Consider the following 15,164-nt stretch of genomic DNA (forward strand, 5'->3'; position numbering starts at 1 on the left):
TTGTTATGGGAAGCCTAAATAAGTTCAGGAGTAAAAATGTGCTAAACAAGACACATAATAAGTAGCATGGACTCACTCTGTTTTCAATAATAGTGTTTAACATAATTTTTCAATGACTACCTCATCTCTGTACCCCACATATACAATTATCTGTATGGTCCCTCAGTCGAGCAGTGAATTTCAATCAAACACAGATTTAATGAAAAGGGTTCATTGAATATCCCTTTGAGCATGGTGATGTTATTAATTACATTTTGGATGGTGTATAAAAACATGCAGTCGCTACAAAGCTACAGGCTTCCTTCCTAACTTAGTTGCTGGGGAGGAAGGAAACCACTCAGGGATTTCCCCATGAGGCCAATGGGCATTAAAACAGCTAGAGTTTAATGGCTGTGATAGGAGAAAACTGACGATGGATCAACATAGTAGTTACTCCACAATACTAACCTAATTGACAGAGTGAACAGAATAATAATATAATTTCAGTAGTCCTCTATTATGATTAATTTTCTTCTCTCGCATAGCTCATTAGTACACCTTTGTGGTTGAATATATACATATCTATTGTCGGTCCTAGGATACAACAATGAATAATGTGAAACAAATAAATACCATCAAAGGATACCTTAAAATGTACAATAATGAACACCTTGTGAAACAGCTGTGAAAACCAACATTGCAATATTGAAGATTTTTAATACATTATTTTATTTTCACCAATGTTTTTTTTTTATATATATATATATATACAGCGCCTTGCGAAAGTATTCGGCCCCCTTGAACTTTGCGACCTTTTGCCAAATTTCAGGCTTCAAACATAAAGATATAAAACTGTATTTTTTTGTGAAGAATCAACAACAAGTGGGACACAATCATGAAGTGGAACGACATTTATTGGATATTTCAAACTTTTTTAACAAATCAATAACTGAAAAATTGGGCGTGCGTGTGTTTTTTTTTTAGTACACTCACATGGCAATCATAGACTAAAATACTGAATTCTGGTGTGCGGAATATTGAGGATGTGGTTGCTGTGGGAGGTTCAGCCTGTCACTTGTTCTCAAAAGGCAGCCAGTCTCGGAAGGGGAACTTGAAGAGGGAGACTGCAAAGTCCAGGCACTAATGATCTCTTTGTTCTGAGTGTTTGCAGTGCTAGTGTTTTTATTTAATCTGTGTATCTCTCATGCTATGTGCCCAGTATGATAGAGCAAGAAAACTAGACCCACTCCAATTCGCATACCGCCCCAAGAGATCCACAAATGACGCAACCTCAATCACACTCCACACTGCCCTTTCCCACCTGGACACATTCTATGTGAGAATGCTGTTCATTGACTACAGCTCAGCGTTCAACACCATAGTGACCACAAAGCTCAACCCTAAGCTAAGGACCCTGGGACTAAACACTTCCCTCTGCAACTGGATCCTGGACTTCCTAACGGGCCGCCCCCAGGTGGTAATGGTAGGCAACAACACATCTGCCACGCTGATCGTCAACACTGGGGCCCCTCGGGTGCGTGCTTAGTCCCCTCCTGTACTCCGTGTTCACCCATGACTGCATTGCCAAGCACGACTCCAACACCATCATTAAGTTTACTGATGACACAACAGTGGTAGGCCTGATCACTGACAGCGATGAAACAGCCTATAAGGAGGAGGGCAGAGAACTTGCAGTGTGGTGCCAGGACAACAACCTCTCCCTCAATGTGAGCAAGACAAATGAGATGATCGTGGAAAAGGAGAGCTGAACAGGCCCCCATTAACATCGACGGGGCTGTAGTGGAGCGTGTCAAGAGTGTCAAGTTCCTTGGTGTCCACATCACCAACAAACTATCATGGTATGTGTATGTATGTGTGTATATATACACGGATAGATTGTTGTTTCCATCAATGTCATTTTCTGCATCATTTCCAATCCACCATATATTTTTGGGGCAAATATATATATATTTTTTGTATGTGTGTGTGTATATATATATATATATGTGTATTGGCTGATACTTTCACACACACACGCGTATGTAGATATATAATATATGTGTGTGTGTGTATGGATGTTTATGTATATATATATTTACCCCCAAAATATATGGTGGATTGGAAATGATGCAGACCAATTACATTGATGGAAACAACAATCTATCTGTAATTTTAAAGCTGATCCACTCCCTAATATATATCGTTTTAGCTATCGTGGTCCAAACACTCCCAAGACAGTCAAGAAGAGGGCACAATAACACCTTTTCCCCCTCAGGAGACTCAAAACATTTGGCATGGTTCCTCAGATCCTAAAAGAGTTCTACAGCTGCACCATCGAAAGCATCCGGACCATTTGCATCACCACCTGGTATGGTAACTGCTCAGCATCCGACCATAAACCGCTACATAGGGTAGTGCGTACGGCTCAATACATCACTGAAGCCAAGCTTCCTGCCATCCAGGACCTATATACTAGGCGGTGTTAGAGGAAGTCTTTGACCCCAGTCACCCAAGTCATAGACAGTTCTCTCTGCTACCGCACGGTAAGCGGTACCGGAGCGTATTTAGTACAAACCGTTCCGCAACGTAGCAAACGATCATCAAGTGAACTGAACACACCTCATCACTCGACCTCAGGTGTTTTTGTCTGGGGCTACAACATAAATGTGTGCAGTTGGGGTACTCGGGGAGAGCTCAAAGTAGTCAGTTATGTTATCAAGGTCCTGGGGACTCACAGGCTGTTGTTCCATTCCAGTGCTAACATACTTGATTGAAATGCTCAAGGGCAAGGTGGTTAGTTGAATCAGACTTGCTGCTATTGGTCTGGAACAAACGCCTGTACATCATGTGGATCCCCAGCAACAGTATTGCAGAACACTGCTAACCTATATTGTAATAGAAATCCTGAGGTCTTACTTTATCAAAAACTTCATTACAAAAGCCACATCTTCACACAATAATAGCATCAGCTGCACCATCGAGAGCATCCTGACGGGTTGCATCACTGCCTGGTATGGCAACTGCTCGGCCTCTGACCGCAAGGCACTACAGAGAGTAGTGCGTACGGCCAAGTACTTCACCGGGGCCAAGCTTCCTGCCATCCAGGACCTCTATACCAGGCAGTGTCAGAGGTAGGCCCTAAAAATTGTCAAAGACCCCAGCCACCCTAGTCATAGACTGTCCTCTCTCCTACCGCACGGCAAGCGGTACCGGAGCGCCAAGTCTAGGTCCAAGAGGCTCCTAAACAGCTTCCACCCCCCCAAGCCATAAGACTCCTGAACAGCTAATCAAATGGCTACCCAGACTATTTGCATTGCCCCCCTGTTATTATCTATGCATAGCCACTTTAATAACTCTACCTACATGTACATAATTTCCTCAATTACCTCTCCACTGGTGCCCCTGCACATTGACACATTGATTCTGTACCGGTACCCCTGTATATAGCCCCGCTATTGCTATTTACTGTTGCTCTTTAATGATTTGTTATTCTTATCTCTTACTTTTTTTTGGTGTATTTTCTTGAAACTGCATTGTTTTTTAAGGGCTTGTAAGTAAGCATTTCACTGTAAGGTGTATTCGGCGCATGTGACAAATAACATTTGATTTGGTCGGTCAGACATCACTCGACCATCACTCGATTGTGCTTCACAACAGAATGGACACAATAGAACACTGTAAAAATATGCTGGAATGCATAACTATCATCCTCTCTCTGTTATTTCTGTTTTCCTCACAGATGTACTGTGGATAGCAAGGTATCGCGGGTGGCTTGGCTCAACCGCACCACCATTCTCTACGCGGGGGCTGACAAGTGGTCTCTGGACCCTCGAGTGGTCCGAATGGACAACACACCCGTGACAGAGTACAGCATAAAGATCCAGAATGTGAATGTACACGACGAGGGGCCCTACGTGTGCTCCATCCTCACAAGCAACAAACCCAAATCATCCAAAGTGCATCTCATCGTTCAAGGTACTGCACTTCTCTCAGATTCTGTCCATTTACATAGTTCACTTGTGGTTTGTGATTTGTCAAATTTCCTTCTAGACGCATAGGGCTGAAAAGATATCACTGTCTTTGCTTGGTAGTCTGACTGACTTTAGTGTTAAGTTTACAGATGCTATATTTCAAATTCTGGACTGTGATTGTTTTGACTTAACCAGTGGGAAGGCATGAGAGACAAAGAGAAGGAAAACTTCTTAGTCGCCTTCGCCAGGATGATCTAATTATCTGAAACTTGCCAAACGTGATTCCCTGAGATGAAATTGGGATTTAATCTAGGTTTAATTTCAGATCGTTGATAGATATTGATTTGGGGACACAGCAAGTTGGAGAATACCGTGGCCTCGTTTCAGTGCAAGGGCTTACTAAATCAGCTGTCGATACCTGGACTTTTGTTATCATTTACAGTGAACTCAATTTTCTTCTTGCTCAGTTTCCAAAAACAATTAGCACCACTGCCCTTTGTCGGCTTTAGTGGTACAGATCATGTAGACACACTCATTTGACGTTTAATTAAAACTGAACAAGATTAACTACGGACGAGACAGTTTTTTATCATGTAAGATCTTGCATTTAGAATGGGACTAATGCCACAACAAACGACAGTATGCATGGAATCATAAAATAATTGACATTAGACATTTGACAATGTCTATTTCTTGCGCAACAGAGTCCCCAAGGGTTCTTTATTGTTTTATTTGAAAATGCAACTTTTTTTCTAAGAAAACAATCTGTTACTCATTAACCTATTGAATTTAGCCCTGACACTAATTACTGGGAAAATAAAAAAAATAATTGGCAGTTATTTACTTTAAAAAATAGCAGCGGCTTTATATATATAAAAAAAGAGTTCAGTCTGTGAACACAGAACAAATTACTGTACTTAAATCATTATTCCCAACTGTAATTAACAGATCATTGGAAATAATTCTGGCTACTCTGTATAATTACTCTTCATAATATGTCATTCATTTATTACATGCTGCTGCTACTCTGTACTTTATTTTACTCTTATTATTATCTATCCTGATGCCTAGTCACTTTACCTTGCCTTCATGTGCATATCTACCTCAAATACCTCATACCCCTGCACATTAATCTGGTACTCCCTGTATATAGCTCCATTCTTGTGTATTTTATTCCTTGTATTAATATATACACTACCGCTCAAAAGTTTGGGGTCACATAGAAATGTCCTTGTTTCTAAAGAATAACAATTTTTTGGTCCATTAAAATAACATCAAATTGATCAGAAATACAGTGTAGACATTGTTAATGTTGTAAATGACTATTGTAGCTGTAAACGGCTGATATTTAATGGAATATCTACATAGGCGTACAGAGACCCATTATCAGCAACCATCACTCCTGTGTTCCAAAGGCACGTTGTGTTAGCTAATCAAAGTTTATCATTTTAAAAGGCTAATATATCATTAGAAAACCTGTTTGCAGTCATGTTAGCACAGCTGGAAACTCTTGTTCTGATTATAGAAGCAATAAAACAGGCCTTCTTTAGACTAATTGAGTATCTGGAGAATCAGCATTTGTGGGTTTGATTACAGGCTCAAAATGGCCAGAAATGGCCAGAAAACACTTTCTTCTGAAACTCGTCAGTCGAGTCTTGTTCTGAGAAATGCAGAAATTGCCAAGAAACTGAAGATCTCGTCCAACACTGTGTACTACTCCCTTCACAGAACAGCACAAACTGTCTCTAACCAGAATAGAAAGAGGAGTGGGAGGCCCCAGTGCACAACTGAGCAAGAGGTCAAGACAGTTTTATTGCTTCTTTTATCAGGACCACAGTTTTCAGCTGTGCTAACATAATTGCCAACGGGTTTTCTAATGATCAATTAGCCTTTTAAAATGACAAACTTGGATTAGCTAACACAATGTGCCATTGGAACACAGGAGTCATGATTATTGATAGTAGGCCTCTGTACGCCTATGTAAATATTCCATAAAAAAATCGGTTTCCATTTAAAAAAAAAACATTTCCAGCTACAATATTCATTTTATAACATTAACAATGTCTACACTGTATTTCTGATCAATTTGATGTTATTTTAATGGCCAATAAATGAGTTTTTCTTTCAAAGACAAGGAGATTTCTAAGTGACCCCAAACATTTGAACGGTAGTGTATATGTTTTTTTTTACTCTGCATCGTTGAGAAAGCCTCATAAGCAAGCATTTCACGGTTAATTCTACACCTGCTGTATTTGGTGCATGTGAGAAATCAAATTTGATTTATTGTGGTTTAGAAGTGGAAGCTTTTTGCACGGACTGATTTTAATTCTTCCTCATCATATCTAACCACTAGGCAGTGTAGCCTAGTGGTTAGTGGTTAGAGCTGTTGGACTAGTAACTGGAAGGTTGCGAGTTCAAACCCCCGAGCTGACAAGGTACAAATCTGTCATTCTGCCCCTGAACAGGCAGTTAACCCACTGTTCCCAGGCCGTCATTGAAAATAAGAATTTGTTCTTAACTGACTTGCCTGGTTAAATAAAGGTTTAAAAAAAAAAAAAAAAAAAAATCTTCGCACACTTCACTATTAGATAGTGAAGGTGTTTGGTCTAGGATAAAGAAAGAAAAACTCACACAAGAAATCAGATTAGAAAAACAATACTCCATGTTTTATGATGAGACTTTTTCCTTCACTTTTAATTTTCCTGAACGTGACCCTCTAAGATACTGCACAACTCTTTAAGTTGGTGTGTACAACATGGCTGAATTTGGCAGGTGCTTTTATTGTTAGATCCAAAGAGACTTCTCCTGGAGAGCAGCACTCTTGAGAATTACTGTGTGAGAGCGAAGGTGACTCATGGGTGCCAGGCCGTTGGTTCACGGAAACCAACACAGCACGGCAGCCCTTCACTGCACCTCAGCCTTTAATATTTCATGCTGTGTTTAGCCATGAAATGCTTCACAAAAAAATGCTATCACATTTCTCTCCTGCAAGCTCAAAACGGCACCGCACTGCTTTCTCTGCCTTCCTGCCTACTTATACAACACAAGGAAGAAATAGGAGTAGAATTGTTCTCGTCTCTCTACAATTACTGTATACCTTATGCAGAGTTACAGTAAAACACATGTATTTCTGCAAATGGATGTTTTGGATTATGATCTGCTTGGATATTTCTGTAATGTCAAAACTGCATCTATTTTGGTTTAGAATGAAGCCAACTGGAAAACCATATCTTTGCGAAAACTGCATGCACTTCCAAAACATCCATCTGTGATATTGATTAGAAGTAATTCAATAGGGGACAAGTAATGAAGGAGAATGTACAGGAGCCCCAGACAGAAACCTTAAACTTGGATTTTGCCTCAAACTTTGAGCTTTTAATTTTGTATTAAACACAAAGAAGCATTGTAATAGGGCTTTATAAGGGGACCAAGGTCATTTGATTGTTGCAGAAGCAGCATTTGACTACAATTGTCTCTCAACCATGTAAAACTGAGAGAAGTGAGAGAATCACAGTTTGTATTCACAAGACATCAATGCCACTTTCATAGAAAAGCCAGACTTTATAGGAAGCCAAGTTTTGTCACAATTTCATAACATTCACATCTGTTTCTTAATAAGATTTTATAGCTGTAACCTTCATCCATACTTTTCAAACTGGAATCTCTATTAGTTATTATATCTTGAAAAATTCTTAGTCATTCTAACTTGTTTCTCAAACTTGATCTCACATAGATGCACAAGGCGAGTTGTGGCATAACATGAACACGCCCCCAAGTAGGGTACAGCCGTAGGGTACTCCCGTTACACCCATCCTAAGCAAACTACTGACATTTTTTTTGTCGTGTCTATAAACATTTTCAGCGGCAGCACGTCTTTTATTAACATACTTGGCTGTCACACCAACAAATTATTGGCTTGATGCAAATTCTGCCACTGTGTTACCCGACCTGCTAACACTGAGAGTAAAGCTAGTAAATCTGTAATATTATACTTCCGTCACTGTTTGTTTAGCCCTTGCTGTTTCACCAGTTAGCTGACGTTAATCTCGATCTAATTCGTTAGTTTTAGAAATGTTGCGTAACGACTTCCAGTCTTTGTCTGCCCTTGAACGGACTAGGTATTTAGAAAAGTTGATTCTTGTTGGCTTGCCTATATGTCCATTCAACTTGCCGGAGACCTGCTGGGGAGACAACCCTACCAAATGGCGCAAAGTAGACTAAGGCAATATCTATACCTATTTGGTGGAATCTCCAGGTTTGCATAAATATCCAAGTGTTGAAGAATATTATAGCTGTTATTTGGACAGATTCATCTCACTAGTCCTTATTACAAGCTGTAGAATGGAGTTGGTGGAATCATCCTTTAATTCATGGACACTTTCTCAGCTGGGCCAGGGGCGCTTTAATTTGGTCAGGTGGAAATGTCCGACAGATCTCAACTCATTAAATGGAGGAAATCTCCACCGCCCGACCTTGCTGCCTTCTCTTCCTCAACTCCGTCTAACCCACACATTCTGTGCGTCCATGAATCAACACAAACTACCAAGTAAATATACCACTTTGTGGTTAAAGGAATTCCTGCCTCAGTCTCATCCATTCCTCTGTCACCTGACCCGTGACCACCTGTTCACTTTCACTATTGTTAGTCATCCTACCTGTCCAGCTACCCACACAGATTCCAATAATCTTTCACAAGCTAACTAACAAACTTTATGCAATACACATAGCTAGTTAGATACAAAAGAGTGTTAGTGACTTACCAGTGATGAAGTGCTTCGAACACACATAAATGTATCGAGTAACCGGAGCCCACAGCTTTCCATCATCATCATTGCGGAAACCATGAGGTTCATCTAACCTGGTCCCTGGGCAGTTGATGAAACTTAATTTGGTGTTTTCTCCCAGTATTGTTCAGACAAAATGGTACGCAACAGCTTTTCGGCATCTTAAAAGCAGGGTTAGCTTGCTAGTTGAAGAAAGTCAGTCGGAATCGGCTCTTTGGCTGGTAATTGTGACGTATATTCCATGCAAAGCTATATCTGTTCGAAGTGTTTTTAAGCATGATGTCGTGTGTTAAGACGACATGGAAGTATGTTTAAAAACGACCAACCAATTATATCCAAAATGTTTATAGAATGATTAAAAAAAAGAATACAGCCATTGTCGGGTTATGAGTAAAGTAGGCAATTTAACATAGGAGAAACGGGAGTACCCTACAGCTGTACACTGCTCAGCGGCAAGGTCATGTTAAGCCTCGCCACGTGTATCTATTGTGAGTTATAACATTGATATGGCTTTTTAACATAAATCCACAGAAGGCAGAATAGAACGATTACCAAATAGCTCAACTCAGGAATATCATCAACAAAAGCCATTCTACAAAGACATTTATCCCTACTACAATAAGCATTGTACTGTATAGACATTTTATAACATTACAATCATGTGACCCTTACATTGAAAGATGCTGAACCTATTTTATTGGCATTTCATACTGAGATGCACTCCATACCTGATCAACTTGTCTGTGAGTCTCTTTATAAGAAAACCCAATGAAGGTGTGCTTCTAGATGTTTCAGAAATGTGAAAATGAGTTCAGTTTTCATTCACAAATGTAGTCTAATTAATTACATGAAGAAAAACAAATGATGGAGGGCTATACATCAACATGGTCTATTTCACTTTATTATCAGCCACCCAAAGACCCCATATTCCCACCCCAACAACTGGCTTGACCACACAATTTATTTTCATCATGAGCAAAAGCAATTGGTTTTCTACCCAAAGTTGCAAAGAAAATGTTGTGATCCATTTAATAAACATAAAGAGACCAGCAAAATGGATATAAGGGAATAGCCAGAACTGCAGCATCTAGTAGGCAAAGCTGGGTACTTTCACACTAATTTATGAGGTAAAGAATGCAAGTGACTTCAATGACTGGTTTCTCTGAACAGGGGAATAAAACATCACCAGATTCACAGGCAATACATTACAAAGGTTGAAGAAGCAAAACTCCAAGCAGCAGCTTCATAGTACTTGTCAGACATAGAGAACTGATACTTTATACTGGTTGTAGGGCTGGAATTGGCGTATGGGGGTCTGTGGGTGGCTATTGATAATTTTATTGGATTCCTTATGTCTTACTCATTGTTAAGACGAATGATGGTCCAAATCAGAGGTTATGTACTATATTTATTGAAGATTATATGAATCCTATAAATTAAAATGGTCATTTTGGGTGCAATTAATTTAGCTTAATTTCACTGAGATCAAATTATAAATTCAACAAAATAATGTTTCAGGAATGCTAATCCTATCTGTTTCTAATTACAGAAACGCTTTCAGAACAATCTGAAATGGTGGTTGACATGGCTTGCTGAAATTATATGGAATGACCCATGAGGGAGAGGTTGTTGTCCTGGTACCACACTGCCAAGTCTCTGACTTGCTCCCTATAGGCTGCCTCATCGTCGCCGTAGATCAGTCCTATCACCGTCGTGTCGTTAGCAAACTTAATGAGGGTGTTGGAGTCGTGTGTGGGGGCGCAGTCATGGGTAAACAGGTAGTACAGAAGGGGACTAAGCACACACCCCTGAGGGGGTCACGCTCTGATGGTCAGCTTGGCGGATGGGTTGTTGCCTACCCTCACCACCTAGGAAGTCCCAGACACAGTTGCAGGGGGAAGTGTTCAGTCCCAGGGTCCTGAGCTTGGTAACACTATGGTGTTAAATGCTGAGCTGTTGTCAATAAACAGCATCCAGGTGGGTGAGGGGCAGTGGGAAGCGCAATAGAAATTGCGTCATCTGTGGATCTGTTAAAGCAATATACGAATTGGAATGGGCAGGTTGACTGGGATGATGGTGTTGATGTCAGCTATGATCAGACTTTCAAAGCATTCCATGGCTATAGATGTGAGTGCTACGGGGTGATTAGTCATATAGGCAGGTTACTTTGGCATTCTTGGGCACAGGGACTATGGTGGTCTGCTTGAAACAAGTTGGTATTACAGACCAGGTCACAGATAGGTTGAAAATGTCATTGAAGACACTTGGTATTCCGTCTGGCCCCACGGCATTGGGAATGTTAACCTGTTTAAAGGTCTTACTCACATCGGCTATGGGGAACAAGCTCAGACAGTCGTCCGGAACAGCTGGTGCCGTCATGCATCGTCCAGTGTTGCTTGCCTCGAAGCGTGCATAGAAGGCATTTAGCTCATCTGGTATGCTTGCATCGCTTGGCAGCTCGCGGCTGGGTTTCCCTTTGTAATCTGTGATAGTTTGCAAGCCCTGCCACATCAGTCAAGCGTCAGAGCCAGTGTAATAGGATTAGTAGTAATAAAAACTGTAGTCAGCCAACCAAGTAGGAACCCAGCTTTACGGCAGGAGAGAGAACGATTGGGAAGTCCATAAGGACAGTACTGCCTTAGTGGTAATTCTGGCCCCCACAGGCCCTCCCGTCTACCACCGCCACTGAAATTGAGTTCCATGTTAACCTGCACAGAGGGAAGGCCTCCAGTCCAAAGGGAAACGTCAATCAGCCAAGTGACCTTGCCCACTGATACCACCAGGAATAAGGCACCTGCTTCCATGGTGACTGTACGGAGAAGCTATACCTGAGCCAACTGCATTCAAGACACACTACTAAAAGGAATATGTTATCTAAAGTAAAGCTCTTTGCTGCATACCTTAAGTTTACTTCCAGTACTAGAGTTGATGGAAGTGGAAAAGAGATGGAATGTGAGGAGTGGAAAAGAGCTCAATTGATAGCACTACAAATTTGAGTGCATTCTGATTCTCAGATTAAATTCATGGTAATAGCAGCTCCAAAATGAGGCTGAGTTGTGGTGCAGAGACGGGCCAGGTGTGTTTTGCTATGTTTCACTCCCTTTTGGTACCATGGGATGTACTGCCCTCACACCAATGCAGACAGTGACTCATAAGTAAAAGGGAATAAGGTTTGCTGACCATATGCTCAATACAGTGCCCATGGGAATCATTTAGAATGGGTCACACATCGAATCATTTAGAATGGGTCACACATCGAATCATTTAGAATGGGTCACACATCGAATCATTTAGAATGGGTCACACATCGAATCATTTAGAATGGGTCACACATCGAATCATTGAGAATGGGTCACACATCGAATCATTTAGAAGGGGTCACACATCGAATCATTTAGAATGGGTCACACATCGAATCATTGAGAATGGGTCACACATCGAATCATTTAGAATGGGTCACACATCGAATCATTTAGAATGGGTCACACGTCTACTGGATTACACCAGCATAGCCTCCTCTAACACACTGGAATATCTGTCATTTTACTTTTTTCAAGCGTCTACGCTAAGAAAAAGGCATATTTACACCATATCTCAAAATCTACTTGACATCACAATCCATTAGGGGTGTATGGGAATCTCGGTTTGGTCCATGCTGTGAACCCGAATGAATGCATAACAAAAATATATAAAATGAATTGACGCAGCAAACTGTCATTTTGTAAGACGCAGCCGGAACTAGTTCTGTACGATGGCGAATGGTGGGGTTGGTAAACCAGATTTGGAGGATCCTGCATCATCATTTAATAACTCCAGTTTGGGAAATGTTGGCTCCCCAGTAGATTACAACGACGATAGACAGAGAGTTGTGGATAAAACGTTAACGGTATGTCACCACGCTCAAGGGGAATAGCCTATGCAACTGCCAACACCTCAAATATGTTGACACATTTACGTTGACATCACCCCAGTATACTGGAACAACACAACATGTCTCCCCTCTGTATTCAAGCAGACCTTGGTAGCTGACTCTGATCGGGCCAAAGAAATTACAAGAACGAAATATGTTTATATTTTTTACAGTCTTTAGTTTATAGCTGCAAATATGGGGTTTCAGCACCTCGTGAAAGTGCTTGGGCCACGTTACAAACTTCCCTCTTGCACTTATTTCAGCAAACAGGTAGTACCCGCTCTATATAATGCAAGCAAACCAAGTTTTCAATGAACTGGCCTATGCACCCTGTGTTGCGCTTACTTAACAGTGCCCATCACATTACCCCTCAGTGGGAGAGACACGACTCCTTTATTGAGAGTCATAAGTGTACATCTAGCACTGAAGGAGGCAGTGTCATGGTGTGTTCGTAACCAAGTGGGATATGGGGATTTACCACATACGACTGGGAAAAATCCACTTAAACGGCCCTCAAACTGGTAATTACTAGTGGGAAACTTGTCTATCAACCTGAGCACCCACTTCTCCCACATGGTGACCTCTGACATCCCCTACTAAGGAAATGGACTCTCTATAACAGCATTTTCAGCAATTGAATGCAAAAATAATAATATTTATAAAACGCAATCTACTAATGTTGTTTCTATAATTTGTTTACAACCATAACAGCTGTACTTTTAGTTTATGGTTGACACAGCTTGTTGGCCATTAGCAAATTGGTGTTTCTCAACGAGTTCAAATCACATGACTGCATCCAACTGATATTTACAACTTAACAACTGGTAAATTCCCACCTCCCACATGGTTACAAAGGCAGCATCAGAGTGGAAACTTGAGAGGCCCAACATAACAATCCAGTCACAACAGACAATGCCAGGAACATTGTGAATGCTGAACATTGTGAACATTGTGAATTTTCCCGCTGTATTGAAACCAAACCGTGAACCCAAATGGGTTTGGGGAACCGTTACACCCCTACAATCCATACAAATCAAATGGGACTGCCATTTAAATCTGTTGGTTTAGCATGAATGATTTATGTTGTTTTGTTAAATATGAGTTATTAATAAGTGATGCAGAGCAAGTGCATTTTGGAATGTTTGTCTATGAGGTTGTTTTTTTATCTCAAATCATTTTTTCATAGAATCTATATTAACATGTGCTGTCTAGTTAAAACCATGTAACTGGCACCTACTACCTCTATGTTCTCTAACTTTTTAGCATATTTATAACTTAGATAAGAGTATGTAGCATAAGGGTGGTAAATCTGACAGAAATTACATGTTGATTCAATTGCCTGTAAATGGGATTTGGTGAGTGCTTCGAGACAACGCTAATCCGTTAAGCCTTCCCAACCGTGGTGGCCCACGTGGCGAATGTGCATGGACCCTGATCGTGGGGTGCTCGGCATGGCACTGGCCGCTCATATTAGACATAGTGAGGAGGCCTTTCATTCTGATGGCCATTCCAGGGTGGCCTCGAAACGTATGCTTTCTCCAGAGAAAAATGTCACGTACAATATGATGTGTCAAAGGGCAGGTGTAAATCAATTCAATTATAAAGCCCTCTAAACAGACTACTGGATCCTCTATGGTTTCCTCAAATGTAATGATGTGACTGTGTTTTTAGATTAGGCCTGAGTCCTCTCTAGCACAAGGGGGGTCTAAAAGAAAAAGGATTGGCCTCTCAATTCAATGCACATTGGCGTAATAAGCTTTAGGACTCATTATTGGATGGAGAGGAGCCTCTTCTCTAGTCCATCAAAAGCAAGTAATGAGGCATTCGAAATATTCAGGCAACATTAGGAGAATAGAAATTGGAGCCTGCTTCTAAGCTTTTGCTTGTGTAACACATTAAACGTGCTCTCTTCATCAATTTCTCACCTACTGAGTTCTTCGGCTATTTGGTCTGCTTCTCACTGCTTTCCCATTAACATTTACATAGTAAGATTATATTAGAGGGGGCGTGCACCAGGAGCACATGGCAAAGCACAGATGTAAAGCTTAAAAGGCGACTGCACTTCCTGATTTGGCCTCGTTTTAGATGTGGTTCATTAAGAAATGCTAGCGGCCTTGACAGAATTTAAAGGTGAGTTGCTTTCGGAATGTGGTTTGGTATGACTGTCTCTTGTGTGTGTTCGAAGGTGAGAATTGTGGAGTAACTACAATGTTGTTGATCCATCCTCAGTTTTATCCTATTACAGCCATTTAAACTCTGTACCTGGTTTAAAATTACCATTGGCATCATGGTGAAATCCCTGAGCGGTTTCCTTCCTCTCCGTCAACTGACTTAGGAAGGGCGAATGTATCTTTGTAGTGGCTGGGTGTATTGATACACCATCCAAAGTGTAAATAATAACTTCAACATGCTCAAAGGGATATTCAATGTCTGCTTTTTTTCACCCATCTAACAATAGGTGCCCTCTTTGCGAGGCATCACTTGACTGAGGGACCTGACAGATACAGTACATTCAGAAAG

General features: G+C 40.9%; 1 protein-coding gene across 2 annotated transcripts in view; it reads left to right on the top strand.

Annotated features, from left to right (window-relative positions):
- The window catches only part of LOC135550818 (opioid-binding protein/cell adhesion molecule-like), a 329,729-nt gene that overhangs the window by 239,437 nt on the left and 75,128 nt on the right, over positions 1-15,164 (top strand). For both annotated transcript variants that reach the window (XM_064981949.1, XM_064981948.1), the window contains one exon: positions 3,719-3,954. In XM_064981949.1, coding sequence (XP_064838021.1) covers positions 3,719-3,954 — 236 coding nt within the window. The remainder of the gene's footprint in view (positions 1-3,718; positions 3,955-15,164) is intronic.

This window comes from Oncorhynchus masou, chromosome 12 (genome assembly GCF_036934945.1).
Source record: "Oncorhynchus masou masou isolate Uvic2021 chromosome 12, UVic_Omas_1.1, whole genome shotgun sequence".
Classification (NCBI taxonomy): domain Eukaryota; kingdom Metazoa; phylum Chordata; class Actinopteri; order Salmoniformes; family Salmonidae; genus Oncorhynchus; species Oncorhynchus masou.